The sequence below is a fragment of the Scyliorhinus torazame genome, chromosome 8 (genome assembly GCF_047496885.1).
Source record: "Scyliorhinus torazame isolate Kashiwa2021f chromosome 8, sScyTor2.1, whole genome shotgun sequence".
Taxonomy (NCBI): domain Eukaryota; kingdom Metazoa; phylum Chordata; class Chondrichthyes; order Carcharhiniformes; family Scyliorhinidae; genus Scyliorhinus; species Scyliorhinus torazame.
This window is the reverse complement of record NC_092714.1, coordinates 57,298,058-57,325,887: the sequence shown is the minus strand read 5'-3', so window position 1 is coordinate 57,325,887 and position 27,830 is coordinate 57,298,058. Positions and strand designations below refer to the sequence as shown.

At 42.9% G+C, this 27,830-nt stretch overlaps 1 protein-coding gene across 1 annotated transcript in view; it reads left to right on the top strand.

Moving 5' to 3' along the window:
* Positions 1-27,830, top strand: part of LOC140427864 (immunoglobulin-like domain-containing receptor 1) — an 82,094-nt gene that overhangs the window by 46,538 nt on the left and 7,726 nt on the right. The window contains exons 2-6 of the mRNA XM_072513670.1: positions 9,674-9,844; positions 15,953-16,102; positions 18,019-18,138; positions 20,073-20,219; positions 23,878-24,012. Coding sequence (XP_072369771.1) covers positions 9,674-9,844; positions 15,953-16,102; positions 18,019-18,138; positions 20,073-20,219; positions 23,878-24,012 — 723 coding nt within the window. The remainder of the gene's footprint in view (positions 1-9,673; positions 9,845-15,952; positions 16,103-18,018; positions 18,139-20,072; positions 20,220-23,877; positions 24,013-27,830) is intronic.

Here is a 27,830-nt window from a genome sequence, read left to right as displayed (position 1 = left end):
CTGAGAAAAGCCACGCAGATATGGGAGAAAGTGCAAACTCCACACAGTCACCTGAGGATGGAATTGAACCCGGGTCCCTAGAGCTGTGAGGCAACAGTGCTGCAGTGTGCTACAGCGCCCTCTAATGGCTGTAAAGGTTACCATGGCCCTCCATTTCTACACCAGTGGATTGTTCCTGGAGTGAGCTTGGAGGCACTGCCATCATTTCATAATTCACCAACCATTTCTGCATCTGGGAGGTAAGCCCTTTAGTCCAAGAGAAGAAACTTATGCCAGCTCTTTAGTTTAGAGACAAGATTGTGGTTTTTTATAAGGATAGCTGGCATCCCATAGAGCAGGCAGCCAGCAACATGGCCTTGGGAACATCATATTGCCATGGGGCAATGCACCAAAACACGAGGTACCATTCACTTGACATGCAATTATGACCATAGCATCGTTCTGGTCAATGCAACAGTCACAATGCTTTTCTCCTGTGTCACTCCACAGTCTATTCATGGTACTATTAATTTTGGTGCTGAATCTAATGCAATGTTTTACCCTGGGACCCACTTTTACCAACCTGTCTACCTTCGTGACCCACGCCGGCTGACCTTCGTGACACCATTTTCAGTTATCTTTAATGCGACAGGTGAGCCTGCTTGGTCCTCACAATTTCCCTTGCTCTGTCGTACACCTGCTAAGGACTTCAGCTGATGGTTTAAGGTCAAGCTACATCCATAGAATCCCTACAGTGCAGAAGGAGGTAATTTGGCCAATCAAGTCTGCACTGACCCTCCGAAAGAGAAGCCTACTTGGGCCCAATAGCTTGTCCTACAACCTGAAACCTCACCTAACCTTTTGGACACAAAGGAGCAATTTATCCTGCTCAATCCACCTAACCTGTACATCTTTGGACTGTGGGACGAAACTGGAGCACCCGGAAGAAACCCATGCAGACACGAGGAGAAAGTGCAAACTCCACTCAGTCGCCCAAGGTCAGAACAAAGAAAATTACAGCACAGGAACAGGCCCTTCGCCCCTCCCAGCCTGTGCCGATCCAGATCCTTTATCTAAACCTGTCGCCTATTTTCCAAGGATCTACTTCCCTCTGTTCCCCGCCCGTTCATATATCTGTCTAGATGCATCTTAAATGATGCTATCGTGCCCGCCTCTACCACCTCTGCTGGCAAAGCGTTCCAGGCACCCACCACCCTCTGCGTAAAAAAACTTTCCACGCACATCTCCCTTAAACTTTCCCCCTCTCACCTTGAAATCGTGACCCCTTGTAATTGACACCCCCACTCTTGGAAAAAGCTTGTTGCTATCCACGCTGTCCATTCCTCTTACAATTTTGTAGACCTCAATTAGGTTTTCCCTCAACCTCCGTCTTTCCAACGAAAACAATCCTAATCTACTCAACCTTTCTTCATAGCTAGCACCCTCCATACCAGGCAACATCCTGGTGAACCTCCTCTGCACCCTCTCTAAAGCATCCACATTCTTCTGGTAATGTGGCGACCAGAACTGCACGCAGTATTCCAAATGTGGCTTAACCAAAGTCCTATACAACTGTAACATGACCTGCCGACTCTTGTACTCAATACCCTGTCCGATGAAGGCAAGCATGCTATATGCCGCCTTGACCACTCCTTATCGACCTGCGTTGCCACCTTCAGGGTACAATGGACCTGAACTCCCAGATCTCTCTGTACATCAATTTTCTCCAGGACTCTTCCATTGACCGTATAGTCCACTCTTGAATTGGATCTTCTTCCAAAATGCATCACCTCGCATTGAACTCCATCTGCCATTTCTCTGCCCAACTCTCCAATCTATCTATATTTTGCTGTATTCTCTGACAGTTCCCCTCGCTATCTGCAACTCCACCAATCTTAGTATCATCTGCAAACTTGCTAATCAGACCACCTATACCTTCGTCCAGAAAATTCATGTATATCACAAACAACAGTGGTCTGAGCTCGGATCCCTGTGGAACACCACTAGTCACCCATCTCCATTTTGTGACACTCCCTTCCACCACTACTCTCTGTCTCCTGTTGCCCAGCCAGTTCTTTATCCATCTAGCTAGTACGCCCTGAACCCCATGCAACTTCACTTTTTCCATCAACCTACCAAATTCTCAAAAGTGAATTTGAGAATTCACTTCCTCAAAGAATTCTATTAGGTTTGTAAGACATGACCTTCCCTGCACAAAACCATGCTGCCTATCACTGATAAGTCTATTTTCTTCCAAATGTGAATAGCTCCTATCCCTCAGTATCTTCTCCAACAGTTTGCCTGCCACTGACGTCAAACTCACTGGTCTATAATTCCCTGGATTATCCCTGCTACCCTTCTTAAACAAAGGGACAACATTTGCAATTCTCCAGCCCTCCGGGACCTCACCCGTGCTCAAGGATGCTGCAAAGATATCTGTTAAGGCCCCAGCTATTTCGTCCCTCGCTTCCCTCAGTAACCTGGGATAGATCCCATCCGGACCTGGGGACTTGTCCACCTTAATGCCTTTTAGAATACCCAAAACTTCCCCCTTCCTTATGCCGACTTGACCTAGAGTATTTAAACATCCATCCATAGCCTCAACATCTGTCATTTCCCTCTCCTTGTTGAATACCGATGCAAAATACTCATTAAGAATCTCACCCATTTCCTCTGACTCCACGCATAAATTCCCTCTTTTGTCTTTGAGTGGGCCAATCCTTTCTCTAGTAACCTCTTGCTCCTTGTATACGAATAAAAGGCTTTCGGATTTTCCTTAACCCTGTTAGCCAAAGATATTTCATGACCCCTTTTAGCCCTCTTTATTGCGCGTTTGAGATTTGTCCTACTTTCCCGATATTCCTCCAAAGCTTCATCAGTTTTAAGTCGCCTAGATCTTATGTATGCTTCCTTTTTCATCTTAGCTAGTCTCACAATTCCACCCGTCATCCATGGTTCCCTAATCTTGCCATTTCTATACCACATTTTCACAGGGACATGTCTATCCTGCACACTCGTCAACCTTTCCTTAAAAGACTCCCACATGTCAAATGTGGATTTACCCTTAAACAGCTGCTCCCAATCCACATTCCCTAGCTCCTGCCGAATTTTGTTATACTTGGCCTTTCCCCAATTTAGCACTCTTCCTTTTGGACCATTCTCGTCTTTGTCCATGAGTATACGGAATTGTGATTGCCAATACCAAAGTAATCACCGACTGAAACTTCAACCACCTGGCTGGGATCATTCCCCAATACCAGGTCCAGTATGGCCCCTTCCCGAGTTGGACTACTATTTACATACTGCTCTAAAAAAAACTCTCCTGGATGCTCCATACAAATTCTGCTCTATCTACGTCTCCAACACTACATGAGCCCATTCAATGTTGAGAGTTAAAATCTCCCATCACGACCACCCTATTGCTCCTAAATGTTTCTATAATCTGTCTACATATTTGTACCTCCTACTTCATGCTCGCTTTTGAGAGGCCTGTAGTAAAGTCCCAACAATGTTACTGCACCCTTCCTATTTCTTAGCTCTACCCATATTGCCTCAGTGCTCGAACCCTCCATAGTGCCCTCCTTAATCACAGCTGTGATATCATCTCTGACCAGCAATCCAACTCCTCCACCCCTTTTACCTCTCTCTCTATCCCTCCTGAAGCATCTATACTCTGGGCTATTTAGTTGCCAATCTTGCCCTTCCCTCAACCAAGTCTCCGTAATACCAATAACATCATATTCCCAGGTACTCATCCAAGCCCTAAGTTCATCTGCCTTACCTGCTACACGTCTCTCATTAAAACAAATGCACCTCAGACCACCTGTCCCTTTGCGTTCATCATCTCTTCCCAGTCTACTCTTCCCCTTAGTCACAATGAGTTTATTATCTAGTACCTTACTGGCTTTAGTTGCTGCCTCTTTACTGACCTCTAACTTCCTAATCTGGTTCCCATCCCCCTGCCACATTAGTTTAAAACCTCCCCAACAGTGTTGGCAAAAGAACCCCCTAGGACATTGGTTCCAGTCCTGCCCAGGTGTAGACCATCCAATTTGTAGTGGTCCCACTGCCCCCAGAACTGGTTCCAATGTCCCAAAAATCTGAACCCCTCCCTCCTGCACCATCTCTCAAGCCACGTATTCATTCTGGCAGAAGCACAGACTTGCACGACGCGTGATGTCAATGTGCGTACTGGGCATGTGACCTGCTGTCTGCCACTACTTCTAGCTGGAAGACTGCATCGTTCCATTTAAAAGCCAGTTACGGCTGCCATTCTCAATTTGAAAGCTGGTATAGGCCGTTCGCTGCCATTCTCAATTTGAAAGCTGGTATAGGCCGTTCGCTGCCATTCTCAATTTGAAAGCTGGTAGAGGCCGTTGGGTGCTTTTCCCGGGATCTTTTTGATTCAATTTTAATTTTTTGTAAGGCTGAAGTAGAATTTGAAGTACCCGACACCGACCACCTTGATTGTACTTTTCAAAAGTCTGGTTTTATATGCTGCCTTGGACTTGTTCTTTATTTCATGGAACTCTCATTTTGCATACAGTATTTTAAGTATGTAGCAGCAACATAGAATGCACTCTGCAGCACATGTGTGCCATAGTTATATTGCAGAGTCCCCGCATGCAAACAGTTGACACATTTGTGAAGGCTGTTCGTTGAATATTTATAGTGTGCTGCAAGAAATGCATCTGGACAAGAATCAAAGGGCAGGCTGTAAGGGATTAATTAAGCCTCCAGGCGAGTGCATATGTGCCAACACCCACTGTCTACTTCTAAAATAGTCTATTACCTGAACTCTATTTGATTATACTAGAACTGGGAGGATATATTGATCAGGAAAGGTTCACCAGATTGGGGATATTTTCTCTGGAAAAGAGAAGGTTGTGTGGGATCTGATACATGGCTTTGGATTTAGTAGGGTAGGTATGGAGAAAATGCTTCCATGTACGTGAAGTCCAAACTTGGAAATCGTGGCCAGGACTTTCCGAGGTCAGGGTCACCTTGATGGAGTGCGTGGGGAATGTGGAGGCGGGCCAATTGGAATGCTCACCTAGGTTCTAAAACACGGCTGCCCGTTTCCCATTGTTGTTTAAACTTCAGATCACCCATGCCCACATGTATCCTCCCGTAGGTGGTGGCTTAGTGGTAATGTCACTGTACCAGAGACCTAGGCCGATGCTCTGGGAGCACTGGGTTTCACAGCAGCTGGTGTAATTTAAATTCAGTACAGTTGTACAGGGTTCATTTGGTGAGACCACATCTGGAATACTGTGGGCAGTTTTGATCTCCATATTTAAGAAAGGATATACTTGCATTAGAGGCGATACAGCGAAATTGATCCCTGGAATGACTGGGTTGTCCTATGAAAGGCTGAGTAAATCCGGTTTATATTCCCTGGAGTTTAGAAGAATGAGAGACAATCTCTTCTGAAACCTATAAAATTCTAAAGGAGCCTAATGGGGTGGATGCTGAGAGATTGTTTCCATTGGTCAAGGAATCTAAAACAAGGGGGCACAATCTCAAAATAAGGAGCTAATCATTTAGGACTGAGATGAAGAGAAATTTCGTTACTCAGGGTTGCGAATCTTTGGAATTCTCAATCCTAGAGGGTTGTGGATGTGCCATTGTTAAATAAATTTAAAGCTAGGATAGACAGATTTTTGGTCTTTCTCTCATGGGGGCAGACCGGAAAATGGAGTTGGAAGCCTAAAATCAGACATGGTGGTATTGAATGGCAGAGCAGACTCAACGGGCCATCTAGTCTAATCCTGCCCCTATTTCTGCCCCTATTTCTTATGTTACCTTGGTGCATAGTGTACTATGTATAGTCTTTAGGTGTCACGCAGTAACAATGGGAATTATTTTTAAAAACTCAATTTTTTTAAAACCAAGAAAATATGAGTTATCACTGGTACTGGAAAGGGAAAGAAAACTACTCTAGTGCAAAATCTGTGTCTATTAGGTTTATAAACAAACAAGAAAACACATCAAAGGCAAATTCTGTAAATACAGTTTTTAAAAAGTTTGTTGCTTTCGAGTCCATAGACCACCTGCTGAGCTGAAGCGATTCTCCGATTTTGAAACATGTATTCATGGCTTTTGGAACTCTGTTACAGTTGTCATAACAAAATCTTCCAGCTACATTAATATATAGTGCTGCAGATGCTCAAAATCTAAAATAAAGTTCTGGGAAAAACTCAGCAGGTCTGGCAGCATGTGTGGAGAGAGAAACCATTAACATTTCCAGTCCAAAGAGTGATCAGTTTGGACTCCACATTAACTCTGTTCCTCTCTCCACTGGTGTTTCCAGATGTAGTGTTTGAAACAGATAGTAGAATGCATCCAATTTCCATTTGAAAGTAAAGAGTGTGTCAATTATTGGAAGGGTGTAGCTGCAGGAGAAACATGACAGTAGAGGCTAACCGGGCATTGCATCTGTATGTGTGACAGCACAACATTGGCCAGTGTAAGGTTCGATAGAGCACATGTATAGAGAATCACTGCATTAAAATCAATGCACATTACATCTAATACTGACATTTGAAGGTGTCATAGCATTTTACACTTGTCTTTCAGAATGTTCCTGACCCCTCATTAGGCTTCCTCAAGGGAGTCATGAGCTCTCTAAGGAGGTGCATTTTATTTTTCTTTTGGTGGGGGGGGGGGTTATAAAAACCAAACTAAAAATTGTGTGGGGGAAGTACACTTTTCCTGTGGTCCTCACAATGCTGACCTCAGAAGAAGTATGTGTATATATTGCACCGAAGGCCTTCCTGACCTGCCAAAAGACCACCGGAAAATGGCGTGCTTTTTAAAAGAAAAATTATTTCAGTGTGCCGTTGGCTAGGGCAACAGCAATTGCTCATCCTTAATTGCTCTTCAAACAGTGGTGGTGAGCCACTGCAATCCATGTGGTAATGTAGGTACACCCACAATGCTGTTTGGAAGGGTATGCCAGGATTTTGACCCACCAACCGTGAAAGAACGACTATATAGTTCCAAGTCAGGGTGATGTGCAGCTTCGAGGGAAACTTGCAGCTGGTGGTGTTCCCAGTTATCTGCTGGCTTGTCCTTCAAGGTGGTAGACGTTGTGGGTTCAGAAGGTGCTGTGGAAGTAGTCTTGTTGAGTTGCTCGTAGTTGGTACACGCAGCTGCCACTGGGCATTGGTAAAGGAAGTGACTGTTCAAGATGGTGGATAGGGTGCCAATCCAAGAGAACCAAAGGAACACTGGGGTGCATGCCCATAGATCCTTGAAGACACTAGGATGGGTAGATAGTGTAGTTAAGGCATATGGGATACCTGTGGAGAGATGGAGACGGAGTGGTATTGTCACTGGACTTGTGATCTAGTGTAATTCTCCAGGTCTTGCTTCAGTATCTGAGGAGACGCGAATGGTGCTGATAGTTGTGCATTCATCAGTAAATATCCCCATTGCTGACCTTCTGATGGAGCGGATGCATGTGGAGATTATTTTTGTTGCAAAATAAATAACATCAATATTTTGCAACCCAGTTCAGACCTCCATTAAGAGAAAAGAAATCTAGCCCCATTAAGAGTCACTAATAAATGTATTGGGGAATTCAGGACATCTTCACCTAGAACGTACTACCATAAGCAAATAAGAAATAACAAGCAGAAGCTAGATAGGCACATAAGGAAAGAGCAATAGGAACGTATGTTGATAGCCTCCTCCCACCCATCTTCACCAAATCTATGTGGAATGTAAATGTTGCCATAGATCATTTGGGCCGAATGACCTGTTTCTTTCATGTACATACTGATGTAATGCGCACTTTTCTCAGCATATCCAATACAGGCAATTTTAAAATTTGTTCGTGCACAAATCATTTAACACCATGCAAATAAGTGTTGAAAACACTTGATCACACTCCAATCTCCTTTCAACTTGCACAAGATCTCACTGGCATCTAATCATTGTTTCTATCTTAACCATTCATATTTCCATACCATCTGCAGCCTATATTTGTTTCCTTCCCTGGGAAAAATACTGTTCCTAACTTTCTGACTAATGCCCCTTTCACCTCCTTTCTTTCTCTTGTAGTTCGTCACTGGCAATACCAGTAACCACATTGATCTACACATGAACTCCCTTGCTGGCATCTTCACTGCTATTCTTGGACTCCCTTTGCTCACAGACTGTGACCACGATTTGTTTTAAGTCCTGTGGGGCTCTTTTCCATCCTGGTGTTCACCTTTCAGCTATTAAAGTAATCTGGTGTGTTTTGGAAAGTTTATTTATTTAATACTCTCTGACACCTAGAAAGGGCTTATTTTTTCCCTTCCCCACAGAAATATGAATCTGGCTAACATATTTTAAAACTCAACTGAACTGTTTCTAATTGGATAAACCATGGGTAACTTATTGTGTGTAGGCTGTTCTTTCCTAAGACCTGTACACTTTACTTGTTAACCAAACTCTGTCCATATTAACATTAAAGCATGTAAACTTGCCATGTCCTGATGTATCCTTCTTTATCCATGTTGCTTTTGTAATTCTGGCATTTCATTTGGCCTTTTTCTGTGTTACACCAGCTGAACTTTGTAGTAATGTCCTTGGGTCCTTCAAACCTTCCACTATTATAACACTATATTGTGTGTGTGTGTGTGGGGGCGGGGGGGGGGGGGGGGGGGGGGGCGGGGGGGAGAAGTTCTGGAAAATATCTTCCATTCCCAAATCCAGTTATTATAATCTTTATTGCCACAAGTAGGCTTACATTAACACTGCAATTAAGTTACTGTGAAAAGCCCCTAGTCACCACATTCCGGCGCCTGTTCGGGTACACCGAGGGAGAATTCAGAATGTCCAAATTACCTAACAACATGTCTTTCAGGACTTGTCGGAGGAAACCGGAGCGCCCGGAGGACCCCATACAGAAACAGGGAGAACGTGCAAAGGTCCTCCTTTTGCAAACAAAAACTTGTCTTTGTATGACTTGGCAATCTCCTAGTTTTCAATTCAAAATATGTAACATTCCTAAATAGTCAAGTCAGTACTTGCACAATTAAATTCATATTAGAGAATCCTCGTTCTGCCAGATAAACTGGTTTGGGGAAGGCAGGGTTAAAAAAAATCTTCCTACTTCTCAAAACACTGATAAAAGATTGCTCATCACTGATACTGTGCCTTGATTTAAATATGTTGTTTCTGTAGAAGTTGCAACATTCAATCTCTGAGACTATCCAGCAATAATTCTTTCAATAACATTGAAAATCATATTGTACTGTTGTAACATCCCCAGAACTATCCCAGTAATGGGACTATTTTCTCAATCAATTAGTAAGACCGCCGTGGTGCATGGTTCATATGGACATCCTTCCATCTGGATTGTTCATCCTGTCTTCACCCTCTGCAGCAGCTCTGAGCTGTTGTTTGTGAATTATTAAATGGTGGGCAGTCTGTGTGCATCTAGTAGGGGATCAGAACTCCCATTATTCAGCAGTAAAAAACATTGCTCTGAAGGTGTACTAATGGGCTTGCCTCGCTGGCAGAAGCATTGCTTAAGGGTTATTAACCAGAGGAGTAATGTTAATTGTAATGTTAAAATCTTATTTCTGTACATCATGGGGTGATTTCGATGTACTTAGTTCAAACCAAAGTAACTACAGATGCAATATTTTATTCTTCCCAGAGCTCTTCTGTTGATTACCTGTATTTTTTTCCCTTTCAGTCTGCCTTGCATTGTTGGTGACTGTGCAGGAGACCAAACGTGTGACGCTGCTTTTTTCTTCCATTGCTCTGAGATGTGATTATTCAACATCCTCTCAGACTCAGGATGTCGTAGTCACCTGGCGTTTCAAGTCCTTTTGCAAAGATCCCATAATGGAGTACTATTCTTCAGGTAAGCGGTGCCATTGAACACTTCCTGATTTTCTTTTCCCGTTTCTACATCCTTTTGACTAATCTGGGAATAATTTTTTGCACCTTTTTATATTTAATGAGTTTTAAATTGGGTATTTTTAAAAATTGAGTAAAGGATCAAAGCTAGATATTTTATAATTTTGTGACAAATATTGAAACTAGGTCCTGCTGCTATATAGTATACTGACACGTGACAAATGCATGCTAAATTGTTGAAGTCTTAAGGTGTTTTAAACTGTTCATTTGAGAGAAGGAAGAGATGGAAGGGGTTGAATGGCTGGTCCCATGTTACCATCTCAAGATTTGACCAAATCTATGCGCGGACATCATCTTCTCTCTTTCTCCCCCCCCCCCCCTCACGCCCCATCTTGGGTCAAATGCCATTTGTCCTTGTGTTCTTGCCAAGTGACTAAAAAAGAAACCAGCAGTGATAGTGGAAGATCAGACGGCATTTGTAAAGGGCAGGCAACTCAAGGTCAATATTCGAAGGCTGTTAAATGTTATTATGATGCCCTCAGAAGGAGAGGAGGTGGTAGCGATGGATGCGGAGAAGGCTTTTGATCGGGTGGAGTGGAATTACCTGTGGGAGGCGCTAGTAGTGTTTGGTGAGGGCTTCATTGACTGGGTGCCAGTAGCTCGTGTGCGTACAAACCGGCTGAGGTCAGGGTAAATTTTAAATTACACCGAGGGACGAGGCAAGGGTGCCCACTCTCCCCGTTACTGTTTGCTCTGGCCATAGAGCCATTGGACATGGCGTTAAAAGAGCCGCGAGGAACTGGAAAGGGCTGGTTCGTGGGTGGGGGGGGGGGGTGAAGCACCGAGTCTTGCTTTACGCAGATGACCTGCTCTTGTATGTTTCAGACCCGTTGGAGGGGATGGGGGAAGTAATGCGAATCCTGGGGGAATTTGGCAATTTGTTTGGGTATAAATTGAACATAGGGAAAAGCGAGATGTTCGCGATCCGCGAGTGAAGAAAGCGTTGCTGGAGCGCAGTCGGTGGGAGGGTGGGTTGGCGCTGCCGAACTTCTGCAATTACTACTGGGTGGCAAATATAGCCATGATTAGGAAGTGGGTAGTGGGGGCGGGGTCGGTATGGGAGCGGATGGAGGCGGCATCATGCAAAGACACATGCTTGGGAGCACTGATAAAGGCACCTCTTCCGTTCCCGCCGGCCTGATACTCCACAAGTCCGGTGGTGGTGGCAGCTCTGAGAATCTGGGGGCAATGGAGGAGATATAAGAGAGTGGAGGGAGCATCGGTTTGGACCCCGATTTATAATAGTCAGCGGTTTGTACCGGGGTAGGCTGGATGGTGGGTTCCGGAGATGGCAAAAGGCAGGAATTGGAAGGATGGGGGATCTATTTATAGATGGGAGCTTCCCCAGTTTCAAAGCCTTGGAGGATAAATTTGAATTGCCAACAGGGAATGGGTATAGGTATTTGCAGGTGCCAGACTTCTTGAGAAAGCAGGTTCCGGCCTTTCCACTGCTGCCGCCACGGGGGATACAGGACAGAGTAGTCTCCAGTACCTGGGTGGGAGAGGGGAAGGTTTCAGATATTTACCAGGAGCTTTGGGATGTGGGGGAAACCCCGGTGGAGGAGCTTAAGGGCAAGTGGGAGGAGGAGAGATAGAGGCGAGTCTGTGGGCGGATGCCCTAAGCAGGGATAATACATCCTCATCATGTGCCAGGCTTATCCTGATACAATTCAAGGTAGTCCACCGGGCACACATGACTGTGGCGCGGATGAGCAAGTTTTTCGGGATAGAGGACAGGTGCGCGGGGAAGCCCAGCAAACCATGTCCACATGTTCTGGGCATGCCCGAAGTTTAGTGTTCTGGCAGTGTTTCGCTAAGGCAATGTCCACGGTACACAAAACACAGGTGGTGCCGAGTCCGGAGGTGGCGATCTTTGGAGTGTCGGAAGAGCCGTGGGTTCAGGGGGCGAAAGAGGCTGACGTCTTGGCCTTTGCCTCCCTGGTAGCCCGGAGGCGGATCTTATTAATGTGGAGGGACTCGAAACCCCCGAGTGTAGAGACCTGGGTTAGTGACATGACTGGGTTTCTCAGGCTCGAGAAAATAAAGTTTGCCTTAAGAAGGTCAATGGTATGGTTCACCCGGAGGTGGCAGCCGTGCGTCGACTTTCTCGGGGAAAATTAAACTGTCAGCAGAAGCAGTATTCCAAATCGGGGGTGGGGAGGGGAAAGAGGGCCGGATTGTTGTTTCATGGTTGGGGTGTGTGAAGATTGGAAATTGGGGGGGGGCGGGGGGAGAACATGGCATTATTATTATTATAAAAACTTGCAAATACCCTGATAAAAATATTTTTTTAAAAATAAAAGAAACCAGTTCCGACTTGAATAACAGACCAGTAGGTCATTTGCTGAAGGGAAAAGCTTTCTGTCATGAATGTTCAGCGGTGCAACAGCGCCATCCGATGTGAAAACATGGAAATGTAGCACAAACCTGTGTGAGCAGTTCATGTTTAATAGAATCGTGCCATGTGATTGTTATTCCAGTTTTTCATTCTAAAAATATTGTTGCTATTTTTCATTGTTGCTATTTTTCATTGCAAGTTTACGTAAATTTCAAATTCGTATCTTGCACTTCTAGAGATTTTAAATTTCAATGGTTAGTAATAAGAATGAGATTGAATATTTGAGCGCTGTAGCCTGTTTTTACATATGATTGCGATTGCTTTTAAAAGTTGGTCTTTTAATTTGCAGATATTATTTCATGATTAGTACTGTTGTGTTTTTACCAAAACAAATAATGGAAATGTAATACTGTGCTTTGAACATTGTACATGGATGATTATCACAACTCCACAGTAATTCTCATACCTGTTATCAGTTTGACACACTTGGCAACATTCTCTTCATTTGAGTCAGAAAGTTTTGGTTCAAATTTCTCTCCCGATTTTAATGTGGTTCAGACTGGCACTCCAGTGCAGTATTCAAGGGAATTCTTCATTGTTGAGATGTCATACTTTGTACTTTTTGAAACAAAGTGTTCCAGTGGTTCAGGTAGATGTTGACGGTCAGATGATGTAATTTGAAGAAAGGCAGAGAACTCTCCCAGGTTCAATATGCCTCATTCAACATGGTGAAAAGCTATTGTACAGTGTTGGTAATCTTGTGATGTGATGTGTGAAGAATGGTAGACTAATAATGCATTGTCAATTTTCTTTTGTAATTTTTGAGACATTTGGAGTCTTGATTAATGGGATGGTATGTCAATGCAAATTTTTCCTTTTCTAAAAGGATGGATAAATCGAGAACAAATTAGTGAAGCCATCCAAGAGCTCCATTGCAGCTCTTGAAAAGGGAACCATATTTTTAAAATTCTAAAATGACAATAGATTGCCAAAATTATTTACTGATATACACACCGATATAATCTGCCAATTTAAGTCATAGTAAAATTATAGAAAGATACATAAAGGGAAATTCTGATGATCTTAAAGGACCGGGCATGTAATCGTGGTGGCACAGTGGTTAGCACTTCTGCCTCACAGCGCCAGTGACCAGGTTTGATTCCAACCTTCGGTGACTGTCTATGTGCAGTCTACACTTTCTCCCCATGTCTGCATGGGTTTTCTCTGGGTGCTCCAGTTTCCTCCCACAGTCCAACGATGTGCCGGTTAGGTGTATTGGCCATGCTAAATTGCCCCTTAGTGTCCAAAGATGTGTAGGTTCGGTTGGGGGGGATGGAGTGGGCCTGTGTGGTGTGCTCTTTCAGAGGGTTGATGCAGACTCGATGGGAGACCATATAGCTTAGTTAATTCTTATAGTTAAATACAGCTAATACTTATTCTGATTTACTTTTCAACAGTGATAGTTCTGTTAGAGTGAACAAAATGCATTATTATTTAATTCGTTATTCATTAAACTTATTTTGCTTTGAATTGAAGATTGGTAATTTCTGTGAAATCTAACCATCAGATCATTCTGGAAATAAAGCAAAGAGTAACGACATATCACAAACCAGTAATATAACACTCCCAACCACCCACCTCCACGACTGGTTGCCTGACATGCAGTACCTTCCTATGCAAATCGGATAGTGAATACACATTACTTGGTCGGATGTTTGACTCCATCAATAGCATTTTCCCATGTCCGATATTTTGTAACTAACAAAAGTGTTCAACGGCTTTTGTTTTGAACACAATTATTTATTGTCAATGTGATTTCTCGCCTGGGTTGCTCTCAGCAGTGAACTGGCCTTTAAGTCATGCAAATTGTTGGCAATTCTATCTATCATTTGCTTATCACTTGAGGTATAAACGTTTTGGTTTACATTCACTGGTTTAAAATGTGAGCATGAAATGGAGTAAGATAGAGAAATAGTTTGCAAAGACTGAGATGAGAGGCATGATTGATGCAAAATGACGCAAAAGTTGTCAAAAATAAGAACTTGAGGGACACTGCGGTTTGACAATTTGAGCTATCACTTTTAATCAGTTCAAGACAAATGGTAGCTGAAGTAAGCATGTGATGGGCACGGAATCCCAAGGGGAGAGCGAAGAGATGATGAACAAGGAAGTGAAAGTGCAAGCAAGTTTCCAAGCCTTCCACTTGATGTGTGAATCAGTTTATCATGAATCACAGAATTGTATAGACTGCAGAGGGAGGCCATTTGGCTGTCCAGATGAAACACTTAATGCCATTCTCCCACCAACACTTTTTTTTAAAAAAATTCTAAATAAGGGGCAAATTTAACATGGCCAATTCACGTACCCTGCACATCTTTGGGTTGTGGGGGTGAGACTCATGCAGACACGGGGAAACTCCACACGGACAGCGACCTGGGGCCGGGAACGAACTTGGGTCCTCAGTGCCGTGAGGCAGCAGTGCTAACCACTGTGCCAGCCCCTTGCACATTCTTCCTTTTTGGATAGCAGTCTAATTACCTTTTGAATGCTTCAATTGAACCTGCCTCCACCACACTCTTGTTAGTTCATTCCAGACCTTTACCACTTGTTATGTGGAAAAAAGATTTTCTTATATCGCTTTGCTTATTTTGCCAGTTACTTTAATACTGTGGTTTCTTGAACCTTTCATGAGTGGGGACGGTTTCTCCCTCTGTGCTCTGACCAGGTCCCTCGTGATTTTGAATGCCTCTGTCAAATCCTTTTTCAGCTGCCTTTTCTTGAGGAAAACAGTCCTCACTTCGTAACCGCATGTCCTCAAATTTATTTAGCAGTTCCTCATTTGAGCAGAAACAAACATCGGTAATTGTATAGTTGACCTCTGCTGTATCGTTCAAGGTGAGGAATGTTGCTGCTAATTACTCAACTAGAGAACACTGAACTGGATGAGCGAGGAGGAAGAATTGAGCAAATAAATTACAAAAAGATATTTTGGTGATAATTTGTCCCAAAAGAAACAGCAAAATTAACATGACTTGTCAAATAATGAAGCCAGACACAACCCACAGGATGAGAAGAAGAATTCTAAATTATTTAACTAGTGTAAACTATTAAGTCATCCCAAGCATTTTGGCTGAAGAAGTATTAATGTTAGACAATAGAAAGACAGATTGTTGATGGTAAGAAGATCAAAGAGGCTTTTACCTACATTTAAACTAAGTGAGGACTTGTATCGAAGCGCTAAGTCCTTTGATAATAGGATGTTAGGAATATTATAGGTTTCAGTAATTAGCAAATGAAAACATTTTATAATTGCATTAGGGTTAGGTTAACTAGATAAATTTTAGATTGTATAAAGATGATATGAAAATCTATTAATGTATAGGAAAGTCGGAAAAGCAAAAGCTGTGGAGAAATTCAAAGCAAGAAATGTTTGGAAAACAAGGAGAAACAACAGAACTTTGAGGAGAGTGCAGGGCAATTGGGTTTATTTCAGACCCTACGAGAATTGCTCCAGAATGTGATGCAGCAAAAGGCTGCCTTCTCTGCTGCTGTAGTTCTGTGGTCTTCTGAAAGGCAGTGGTAGCACACATTGAAAGGACTTTCATCATTCCAGTGATTTATGGAACAAATTTCTACCATGACCCATTCATTTCAGGAGAAGTGAGAAGAAATAAATGGCTTTAGCTTGTGATGAATCTTCTTTTTCTCTTCCAGCATACATTGCTATGTTGAGCATGGGCCAAGATCCAACCACTGACTGCCATGATGACCAGCGGACTGTGCGAATTATTGTTCAGAAAAGGGGACAGAATGAGCCGATATTAGGGCATGAATATAGACAAAGGAAGATTACCATTCAAAACAGTAAGCATCACATTGAGACTGACTGAAGTTGGGGGAAATCCCTACCAACTGTTGTAAAGTATTTGTTCGTAGTGTTATTAAGATGCTATGATTCTATTAGCTGGCTAAAAGTTTCACCTGTATTCTACTAGGATTAGGGATCTACATGCTGAGCATAGCATAACTAAGATCCTGCCAGCTGGAATGGCATTGTTAAATTCTTGCTCACTTTAATAATCTTTTATTAGTGTCACAAGTAGGCTTTTATTAACACAGCAATGAAGCTACTGTGAAAATCCCCTAGTCGCCACACTCCGGCGCCTGTTCGGGTACACTGAGGGAGAATTCAGAATGTCCAATTCACCTTTTGGGACTTTATATAAATATGCACCACAATACAGTGGGCAACATAATCAAAGACCCCTTCCCACTGGAGTTATTCTCTCTTCCAACTTCGTCCATCGGGCAGGAGACATAAAAGTCTTGAGAACACTCACTAACAGCTTCTTCCCCGCTGTTGCCAGACTCCTGAATGACCCTCTTATGGGCCGAACTGATCTCTTCACACATTTTCTCTACACGCCGTATGCTCACCCTATGTCTACGTATTTACATTGTGTATTTATGTATGTTGTATGTTTTTCATGTATGCAATGATCTGTCTGGATTTGTAGCCACCTGGGTTGGCCACTTCCGACTTAAAATGGAGATCCAAAAAGAATGCAGGGAAATTCAGTCAAGCCAGGAAAAACAAGCAAGTGCAAAGTTTCCTGTGTATTAGAACTTGTAGAAACCCAGACAGCACTGAAACTAGCAACCATCCGCATATTAATGAGCGATCCCTGGGAACAATTGAAACATTTAAGGTGAATAAGGCCAAGCCAGACTCCTCAGCGCCAGCAGGAGCCAAGACAAAGGAAGGCCAACGGACACTTGGGAACCACCCAGCGATCAGGGAACAGCTCCAGTATTGGAGAAATCGATCCAAGTGATCAGAACGTAGTCCAATCACTTGGAACCAGATACGGGGTCCGCCCCGAACGGCGCGAAGCCCCTGGGGGACTATAAAGTAGAGCCCCCAAGTTCAATTCGTCCTTCTTGGCAGGGTTACTCAGCAGCTCGAAACAACCCTTGACAGTGACCTGCCTAGCCGCTACATCAACCAAGTAAGTCTCCAGTCAACACACACTACGAGATAGGCGCTCCTAGCTACCAGTCTATACCAGCTTTGAATCCTGCAGACTCAGAATCGAACGAAAGGCCATTTGTTCCCCTGACCTGGTGGGCCAGTTCCGAAGCTAAGTATAGGCCTTTTAGGGATAGAGATAGTCTAGTAAGTAGAGTTTATGCATGAGTAGTGATTGACTGTGTATAACAAATGTGTTTTGATTTGAAACTTACTAACTGGTGTATTGAGTTATTGATCAGCACTTGAACTTGAACCTCCTGACGGTATCATAAAGATACCGGGCGACTCTAGAGCAACGGTCATAGAAACAGAGCAAATTAAGTAAAGACACAACGAGCAACATTTAAGAGCCAACCAAAAGTTAGCAACAGACTGTATACAGAACAATACTTTACACTGTACCTCAGTACACATGACAATAAATCAAATTCAATTCTATATCCCAATTATCAGAGTTCTCATTTAAAGAAACAATTCCTTGGGAGGGAGCAGTGTGAAGGGGACAATCATTTCATTATGGAATCACTGCCATATAAATATCCATTGAATGGATTTAAAATACAAAAAGGATCCTGAGAGACCTGATACAATGCATTTATTGACTTTCCCTCCCTATTCTTTGCTAAATTTGTATCCTAACATTGCCTAAAGCTGTTTGTCAAATGTCACAACTCTTCCACTGACTAACATTAAACACGCAGCCAATGTCATCTTCTCTCCCTAAAAACTGTATATATTTTCTTTGCAGAAGCTGACCTGTGGATTAGTGAAGTGATGTGGTGGGACCATGGTGTTTATTTCTGCACCGTTGAGGCACCGGGAGACACGACGGGAGACTCCGACAAAGAAGTTCGACTTATTGTTTTGCGTATGTTTGTTTTTAATTTGTTTCCGTGTTAAGCTCTTTATAAATTATCAATTTATTTTACTAAAATAGACCTGCAGCATCATAAGGACTAAATAATCATTATTTGATTTGCTCATGTATTTTAGACCGTCACTGTAACAAATAGGAAAGGTTACTTTTAACAATCAGTAACCAGTATTCCACACTGAAGCAACCAGTCAAATTTCAAATTTTCCTCCTTCAAGCTAGCGGTCTAGGGGCAGCTATTACCACAAACCAAAAATTCTCCACGTGCTTTAAGTAACCATGTATGTCGCCAACAAAACCAACTCTAATCAGATAAACTAACCAACCCTATTTTGACATCAAAATAATGGTGAGGTTGTTAGCTCTCGCTTTTATTTATGTATAAATGGTGCAGCAACTTCCGAGCGAAGCAAATGGAGAGTTAAATATGAATGTCCAAATGTCTTTACCCAAGAGCTGCTGCTCTATCATTGGCTTTGTGAAAACAACTTTCATTATCAATCAGATCTGTTCAGTATGGCACAATAGATTATTCAAATTATCTTGGATATTGAAGGCTAGAGAGTGAGAGTACCCTTTTAAAATGATGAGGGTTGATGGCTTCCAATCAACTTCTTTGGCACAGAAAAGTAATTCTTGTAGTGGGGAGGAGGGAGGGATAACAAATAATTGGAGCTGATGGGAGCAGGGCAAGTTTAACCAACCACAACCTCCATTAAATTTCATATCCAGAAACATCTAGCCCAACATTTTTGGGGAGAAAATTCATCGGACAGCAATTCATGGTCCACTGCTGGCACGTTTGCAGTCCACAAAGCTCCCCGTGTGGCCCTCCCATCACTCACTCTGCAATTTTACTAGATGGGGAAGCCAGGACTAAGGTGGCCAGCCTGTCTCCCCTCCTCCAACATGAAGCCTGTAATTGGCTAATTTAGCGGCACTTCTGAACTGCCTCAATTTTGACGTTGGCAGGAGGGAATTGAGGCGGAGGAAGCCCGTCAGGTCATCCAGCTCGGGCCTCTGACCTGAAGAGAGGGGGAACACCTCTTGGGGGACCCCCTTTCCACACCAGGAATCCCCTGCTGGTACTCCCCACTTCCTGCCCTTTCCATCAAGGCACACACTCTCCTCTCTCCACTGCCTACTCTCCAATCTTCTGGCCTCGCGCAACTCCTTCACCTTCTGAGACCCCCTCGCTTATCTGGCCCCGGATCAGGTCTTAGAATCTGGCAACTGCTTGTAGTCCCAGTCCGTACCACTGCTGCAGCTAGTGCTGCCGGAACTACAGAACTGCTGGCTAATCAGATTGGGGGCCAGCTCTCTGAGGCAGGACATCCACCCCTTGTTCAAGAAGAAGACCCGCCTCCAGCCAAGTGTTAAATGGCTATGAGGCTGCCATGATCGGTGGAGATGTGTTTCCCACCAACTATTTAGATGGAGGGGCAAAAGAACCTATAATTGAAAAATTCTGGCCATTATGGTATTGCCTCAAGAGGAATTGTCCCTCACAGAAGCACACAGTTGAATGTCTTGAGAGCTCCCGATATTTGCACTTGTTTGTAAAGTACATCAGTGAAACAAGTCCGCTGCAATTACACATTTTATTTGCAGTAGTCTGCCTTCCTCTCTAACAATATAATAGTTCACCAAATCAATTGTGCCTATTAATGTTTAGAAATAAAGATGAGGTAGAGGATGCGCTTGCGTGGAAAGATGTTTCAGTCCAAACCAGTTTCTAATGTCTGCTTGGAAATATAAATATGTAAAGATAAAGTACTTGGGTAATTTGAAACTGATTGCTTTCTTGAAAAGACATCACTTAAACTAAGTAGAATGGTATTAAACAGAAACACTGGGAATCCTTCCTTGGCAATGGATTCTTTTACAATACTGTCTATTAATTCCCTATCTTTTTTCCTTTGTTTCAGATTGGCTAACTGTGATATTTATTATCATGGGTATTTTGCTATTGTTCATATTGATTAGTATCTGTTGGTGCCAGTGCTGCCCACAAAAGTGCTGCTGTTATCTCCAATGCATCTGCTGCCCAAAACATTGTTGTTGCCCAGAGGAAGGTAATATCTGTTTTTCAATTAATTATCTCCTTTCCACACCTCCCCCTACAAAAGTAGCTAGTGACGTGGAAGAAATTGCAACTGCCAATCCAGTGACCAAGTGACTATGATAGTTTAAGTTGAGATGTACAGGTATATTTCTAACAAGCCAAAGTTCATCATGAGTATTTCGTCTTCATTCTTGAGACATCATCTTCACTGACCAGGCCAGTTTTATTGCCCATCCCTACTTGCCCTCATATAACCCCATGGCTTGCTGTCAAGCCAAACCACTTCAGAGGTCAGTTAAGAGTCAACCACATTGATGTGGGACTGCAGTAACATGTAGGTCAAAGTGTGTAGGGTCTGTAGGTTTCCTTTACGAAAATACATTGATGAACCAATTTGTATTTTACCACAATCCCTGATCATTATATACTAAATGAGCCTTTTATTTTTAATAAACTAAATTACAATTCCCGTAGGGTGACTGAATTCAAACTCTCATTCACTTATTTGACTTACTAATGCAGATATCTGGATTGCTTCTGTTAGTTGGGCCAAACAGTCGGTTCTGTGCTGTAGATTCTGCATAGTCAGCTGATTTTTGGGCCAGTGCAAGGGTAAAAGACAGCAAATCCTTTCTTTTTAAAATTGGTTCACTAATATTCCAACCAGACTTTATATAACCCCTGTACCACAATATTTGGCTAGTCTTTAATGCCTTCTGAAGTATCCCAGCACACCATTCAATTGTTCAAGGCATTTATACATGGAGTTTTGCTAATTGAGGTACCCTCAATAATGATGCTTAGAGATTAAACTGTAAAGAAGGCTTTATTAGACTAATAACTATACTACAGCTAGAGACGAGAGCTGACTGTTACACAGACCATGAGGCAGGCCTTTATGTATGGCTCCCAGATGGGCGGAGCCAGAGGCGGAGTCCCCAGGGTTCCAAGCCCGGTCTTAAAGGGGACATCACCTTACATGATGATAAGGCAGTAACCGTTCATCACACTAATATTGCTGTCATTAGTTAACAGTGGAAAAAAAATAAGGGCAGCACGGTGGTGCAGTGGTTGGCACTGCTGCCTCACAACGCCGAGGTCCCAGGTTCGATCCTGGCTCTGGGTCACTGTCTCCCCGTATTTGTGTGGGTTTCGCCCCCACAACCCAAAAGATGTGCAGGGTAGGTGGATTGGCCACACTAAATTGCCCCTTAATTGGGAAAAATGAATTGCGTATTCTAAATTTATTTTTAAAAATTGGGAAAATATTTCAAAGACAGTGCTTAGAAGTTTCCATTGTTCTGACATTCCCTTTGAAGTGATTGTTGTTTGGATCCAGATTTTCCACCTTATCCTTTCAGCTACTATGCACCAGCTACGATGCTCCCGTTCTCCGAATATGTGTCTGATTAATTCTATCAGCTCTATTTGCTTTCACATAAACAAATTAAAATTGGGGATTTGGTAATTATGTACAGCCCAATGACACAGTAAATAACTTGACTGTGAATTGTGTGCCAGTGATTTGGATGCCCAAGAAATGTTATCACAATCCTGCAGGTGCTTCATGATTATATGACATCAGCTGTCGGGTGGGAGATCTGGGGCGAAATTCTCCGGAAACGGCGCGATGTCCGCCGACTGGCGCCCAAAACGGCACAAACCAGGCGGGCATCGCGCCGCCCCAAAGGTGCGGAATGCTCCGCATCTTTGGGGGCCGAGCCCCAACGTTGAGGGGCTAGGTTGGCGCCAGCTGGCGGAAAATGCCTTTGGTGCCCTGCCAGCTGGCGCGGAAATGACATCTCCGGGCGGCACATGTGCGGGAGGGTCAGAGGCCGCTGACAGCTTCCCACGCATGCGCAGTGGAGGGAGTCTCTTCTGCCTCCGCCATGGTGGAGACCGTGGCGGAGGCGGAAGGGAAAGAGTGCCCCCACGGCACAGGCCCGCCCGCGGATCGGTGGGCCCCGATCGCGGGCCAGATCGCCCCGCACCCCCCCCAGGACCCCGGAGCCCGCCCGCGCCGCCTTGTCCCGCCGGTAAGGTAGGTGGTTTAATTTACATCGGTGGGACAGGCATTTTAGCGGCGGGACTTCGGCCCATCTGGGCCGGAGAATCGAGCGGGGGGGGGGCCGCCAACCGGCACGGCGCGATTTCCGCCCCCACCGAATCTCTGGTGCCGGAGACTTCGGCAACCGGCGGGGGCTTGATTCACGCCAGCCCCCGGCGATTCTCCGACCCGGCGGGGGGTCGGAGAATTTCGCCCCTGAAACCGACACCTTCAAAATCAAGGCTGGGATGGCCTCTCAAATCAATAAAAGACATGTTGTACAGAGCATTTGTCATCACCACATTCCTGTACTGCAGTGAGTCCTGGACTGTGTCTCAGCGACACATAAGAGGGCTAGAGAAATGTCGGCAATGCAACCGCTGCATGCTCCAAATTCAGGAATGATTATTGAACAAATGCTAGTGCCCTCCTTTAAGCCAGCTCCATAAGCATTGAGGAAAAACTCCTACAAAATCAACTTTAGACTGGCCACTGAGTCCAGATGCAAAAACCCTCTCCCCTGCCAGGTCCTATTTTCTCAACTCTCAAAAGGCCAAAGCTTCGACGGAGGATAAAGCAGACTCTTCACAGACTTTTGAAGCTTGGTGCCATTGACTTTCATAATGTTCTTCTCAATCATTCAGAATGGAGACTACATTTCCATCAAGCTTCAAACCTTTAATGTGGCAGAGTACACATGTATGTTAGTAGGACCCAGATTGCAGGATTTGCTTCCTTTTCTTTCATTCTCTGCTGCTAATGGTTCTGAATAATACCAGCAGCTTGTGTTTGATTCCTATTCTGGCTGAGATAGACTTAGTACCTGTCCTCTCGCCCTCCCCCAAGAGTGGAAGACTGACAAATCATCACAAATAAAATCTGCCAAGAAAACACCCCAGGATGAAACAGCAGCAGATACTAAGCCAAAGACCTGTTTTCGGGAGGAGCACACATGTATGAGAGAATCTTAAGTTAGAATTGGATATTTTCCCACCGTGTCATGATATTTCATTTAGAACTGGATGCAATATTGAGGATTGCCGATTTCTGCCATTAGGAGTGTGAAGAACTAAATTTTCTTTTACAAAGGGATCTCTCTAGATTTGGCACCACTGAAGCAGAAAAATCATAATCTGACATAAGTTGCATTTTAGTTTGGGGAATTTATTTACAGTCACTAGATTGCAAATGGGGTGTTCATTAGTCCCAACAAACCACCATTAATATCTGGACAGTTCACTTTTTGGGTTATGGAAGGTTTAGTTTTGCTAGCAATAAATTTGAAAGATCAGTTTAATATATACATGATCAGAAAATGTTGGAAACACTCAGCAGATCTGGCAGCCACCTGTAGAGAGAGAAAGAGTTAATGTTCCGGGTCTGTGACCTTTCTCCCTCCACCGATGCTACCTGCGCGTTTTCTGTTTTTGCTTCACGTTTCCAGCATCTGCAGTACTTTGCTTTTGCAGTTTTTATGTCTGGCTACCAAGTGAAATTCTAGCAACAATTTTAGAATATGATTCGTAATGTACTAATTATAAATTTCACAGTTATGAAGTTTTTGCTAATGTTTTTGAATAAAATAGTTAATTGGGGCATTGCCTTTTGTTTTTAAATTTAGCTCTTGCAAGGCATGAACTAGTCAAACAGGCGAAGAATGGAATGCTGCCATGGATGTTTAATAGGCCTGTGTACACTGAAGATGAAAGGAATTCCCAGTTAAACTCATTCTACATGAATGGGCCATCACAAAGAGGTATGTAGTCCCTAGTATAATGTGTTGCTGCATAAAGTTGAACTGATAGCTTATTTTTATTCGCTTTCTTTTTCCCCCATCCCAGTTCCTAAGATATGGTAATATAACATTTCTTTTTCACGACTATGCACCAGTAACTTTCAACAATGAGCTGAGGCACCTCTGAAAGAAACTTCAGGACATTGCTTTTCCATTGTATTTTTTTCCAGCTCCAAGTTTTATTCTAATTCACATGATTTATCTTTCATTCAATTCCACTTTTCATAAAAATAGTTTTATTTAAAAAGGCTTCACTTTAAAAAGAATAAAAAATGTGCACACGTGATCTCTGTTTGGGACTACCGTTAATGCATTTAAAAAGAACCACACGGTGAAAGTAACATTGCCATTCCTGAAACTTGCCTGTAGGGGTAAAACTGGACAGTTGACCATCTGCATTATATGCTTTGTTCAATTATAGGACCACATAATTGTTTTCAGCTCAAAAGGAAACCATTTGGTGCATTGTGTCAGCACAGGCTCTCTGACTGAGTGATTCACTTAGTGCCATTCTGCTGCCTTCTCCCCACTTCCCTGCACATTCTTCCTCTCCAGATAACGGTCTAATTTCCTTCGGAATGCGTCAATTGAACCTGCATTCACTGCATAGACCGTGCATTCCAGACCATAGCCACTTGCAGCATGAAAAGTTTTTCCTCATTGCTAGCTTTTGTTTATTTTACGAATTACTTTAAATCTATGATCTCTTGTTCTTGATCCGTTCACGAGTGGGGACAGTTTCTCCCTATCTATTCTGTCCAGACCCCAGATTTTTAATACCTCCTATCAAAACTCCTCTTGACCTTCTTCACGGAAAGTTCATCATCCCTAAAACCATTCTCTTGAATTCTTTCTGCACCTCCACAATGCCTTTGCAGCCTTCCTAAAGTGAAGCACCCAGAACTGGGTGCAATACTCCAGCTGAGGCTTAACTAGTGTCTTCAAACTCAGCTGGAGAATTGAATCCAGTTCATGCAACATCTCTGGGCCTATTCATTCACTCTTTCCCTGTGGGATAATTGAAAGCCTATTAAATAGGATTACACTGCACAAAAACAGGCCATTAGGCCCAACCAATCCAAGCTGGTGTTTTTATTCCACTCTAACCTCCTACCATCGTTTCTAATTTCATATTACTATTGTGACCATCTATTCCTTTCTCCCTCAAATGCTTGTCTAGTTTCCCCTTAAATACATCTATACTATACTCTTCAACCTCCTACTCCCTGCATGATCATAGGAAATAGGAGTTGGAGTCAGCAATTCGGCCCATCAAAATTGTTTCATCAGTCAATAAGATCATGGTTGATATGATTGTAGCCTTCACTCTACTTACCTGCCTGCCTCCATAACCCTTAACTTCCTTTATAGATCAAAAATCTGTCTAATTCCGCCTCGAATATTTTTCATGACCCAGCCTCCACTGCCCACTGGGGAAACAGAATTCCAAAGAATAATGACTGTCAGAGAAGAAACTCTTCTCATTTCCTTCTTAAATGAGCAATTCCTTTTTAAAACTCTGCCACCTTGTTCTAGATTCCTCAATGAGGAGAAATATTCTTTCAGCATCCACTCTGTCAATCCCCCTCAGAACTTTGAATGTTTCAAAAAGATCATCTCTCATTCTTCTAAGCTCAAATCAGTACAGACCCAATTTGTTCTCCCATTCCTCATAAGACAACCCATTCATTCCATTAATCGGCCAAGCGAACCAACAGCTTCTAATGCAAGTATATTCCTCCTTAAATAAGGCGACAAAGTCTATAAAGTACAATGCACTGTACATTTGTCGCAAAACTTCCCTACATTTATACTTCATCCCCCTTGAAACAAGGTCAACATTCCATTTGCCTTCCTCCTTGCTATTATAACAACTTCTACATTCTTGCCACCCCATTGGAAAGAAGTGTGGCGATATGCTTGTGCACAGTTTTTTGTATATAGTTGTCCATCAATGTGTATAGTTATCGGTGAGATCTACCATGTGACTCGAATTATCCGGCAATTGGTAGTAAGTCGTGTAAGAGGATAGTCGCACTAGAAGTAGCTCTTGGAGAATTCACTGAATTCATTTATTCGTTACTGTCTGTATCACAATTCGTTCGTTATCTTTCCACGTGTTACTCTTGTTAATAAATGATCTTACTAGTCAAAGAACTAGATGTTCTGTGTGCATCGGTGCTACAGCCATAACACAGAACATAACTAGATGTATCCTCTGAATTCTCTGTTGGATTTCTTAGTTACTATCTTCCATTGATGGCCTCAAGTGGAAAGTGGCTCTTCCCCGCAAGAGAAAATATTTTCTACAATTTTGAGAAAATAGACATGGCCTGTGAAGTCTTTCCTGATATGTATACTCACGCAATTCTGGTATCATCCTTGGAAATCTTCTCTGCACCCTCTCCAGTGCCTCTATGCCTTTTATAATATGGCGACCAGAACTGCAAGCAGTACTCTTGTCTAACAAAAGCTTGATAAAGGTTTAACATAACTTCCCCATATTTGTTATTTTGATGGCTTTCCATTTTGTAATTAAGTATTAATATTTTGATATCTTTGTTCCTCTACCCCCACCTAGACTTGCACCTCTCTAATTTTTCATGTACTACCTTTGTGCATTGTCCTCCTGAACATTAACTACCTTACCCACCCCCACACTTGGTGTAATCCACCAATTTAGATATTGTATTTTTGATTGCAAACAAAAGTCCAAATGTAAATTGTAACCAGCAGTGGTTTCAGCACTGGGCGTTGTGGACCATCACTTACCACCTTCTGCCAGTCTGAATAACTGCCCTTTATTCCCACCCTCTATTTTCTGGCATGAAGTGAGCTGGCAATTCATTCTGCCATTAGCCCCCTGGCTCCACATTCTCTGACCTTATTCATTAGTCTATTATGGGGCACCTTCCAAAGACCTTTTAAAAATCCAAATAAATTGCATCTACTGCATTACTATTGTCTACTCTTGTGGTATAACGTTGATCAAACAAGATTTTCTTTTTTGAAGTCCATACTATTTATCATTATATTGATAACTTCTAGATGCTCTTCAACGCTCTCCTTTAGGAAGAATTCAATCATTTTTCCTACCACCTGAGTTTACAATCCCCTGAACATGTTCTATCTCCCTTCTTAAACAGAGGAACTTCATTAGCTATCCAACAGTCGTCAGGCAGTGCACCCGAGTTTACAAATGATGAAATATGAGTAATAATGGGCCATAACTTCCTAGTTCCCCTGCATTACATTTAGGATGTGGAGATGCCGGCGTTGGACTGGGGTGAGCACTGTATGAAGTCTTACAACACCAGGTTAAAGTCCAACAGGTTTGTTTCGATGTCACTAGCTTTCGGAGCGCTGCTCCTTCCTCAGATTAAACATTTAGGAGTTAGCCCAATGATGCGTTGGGGAATCCCTCCAGGAAATTCCTACATAAGGGTCTACTCCGTAATTGTCCAGAAGCGCTAACCATAGGTGGCACAGTGGTTAGCACTGTTGCAAACATTCTTATTTTAAATGCACCTCTCTCATTATTCATCTCATCATTCAATATCTCCCTTGTAAATACTGAAGTAAAATGATTATTTAATATTTCTACCATCTATCTCTCTCCTGTGATACTATCCTGTCGATCCCTTAATTGTTTTATTTCCATAAGGGTCTTTTATTTTTATTGATGTGCTTGTATAATGGTTTGCTGTCTTGTTTTATGTTTAATGATTTGATTTAATTGTTCCTCATTGCTTTCCTAATAGCCTTTTAGAACTGTATAC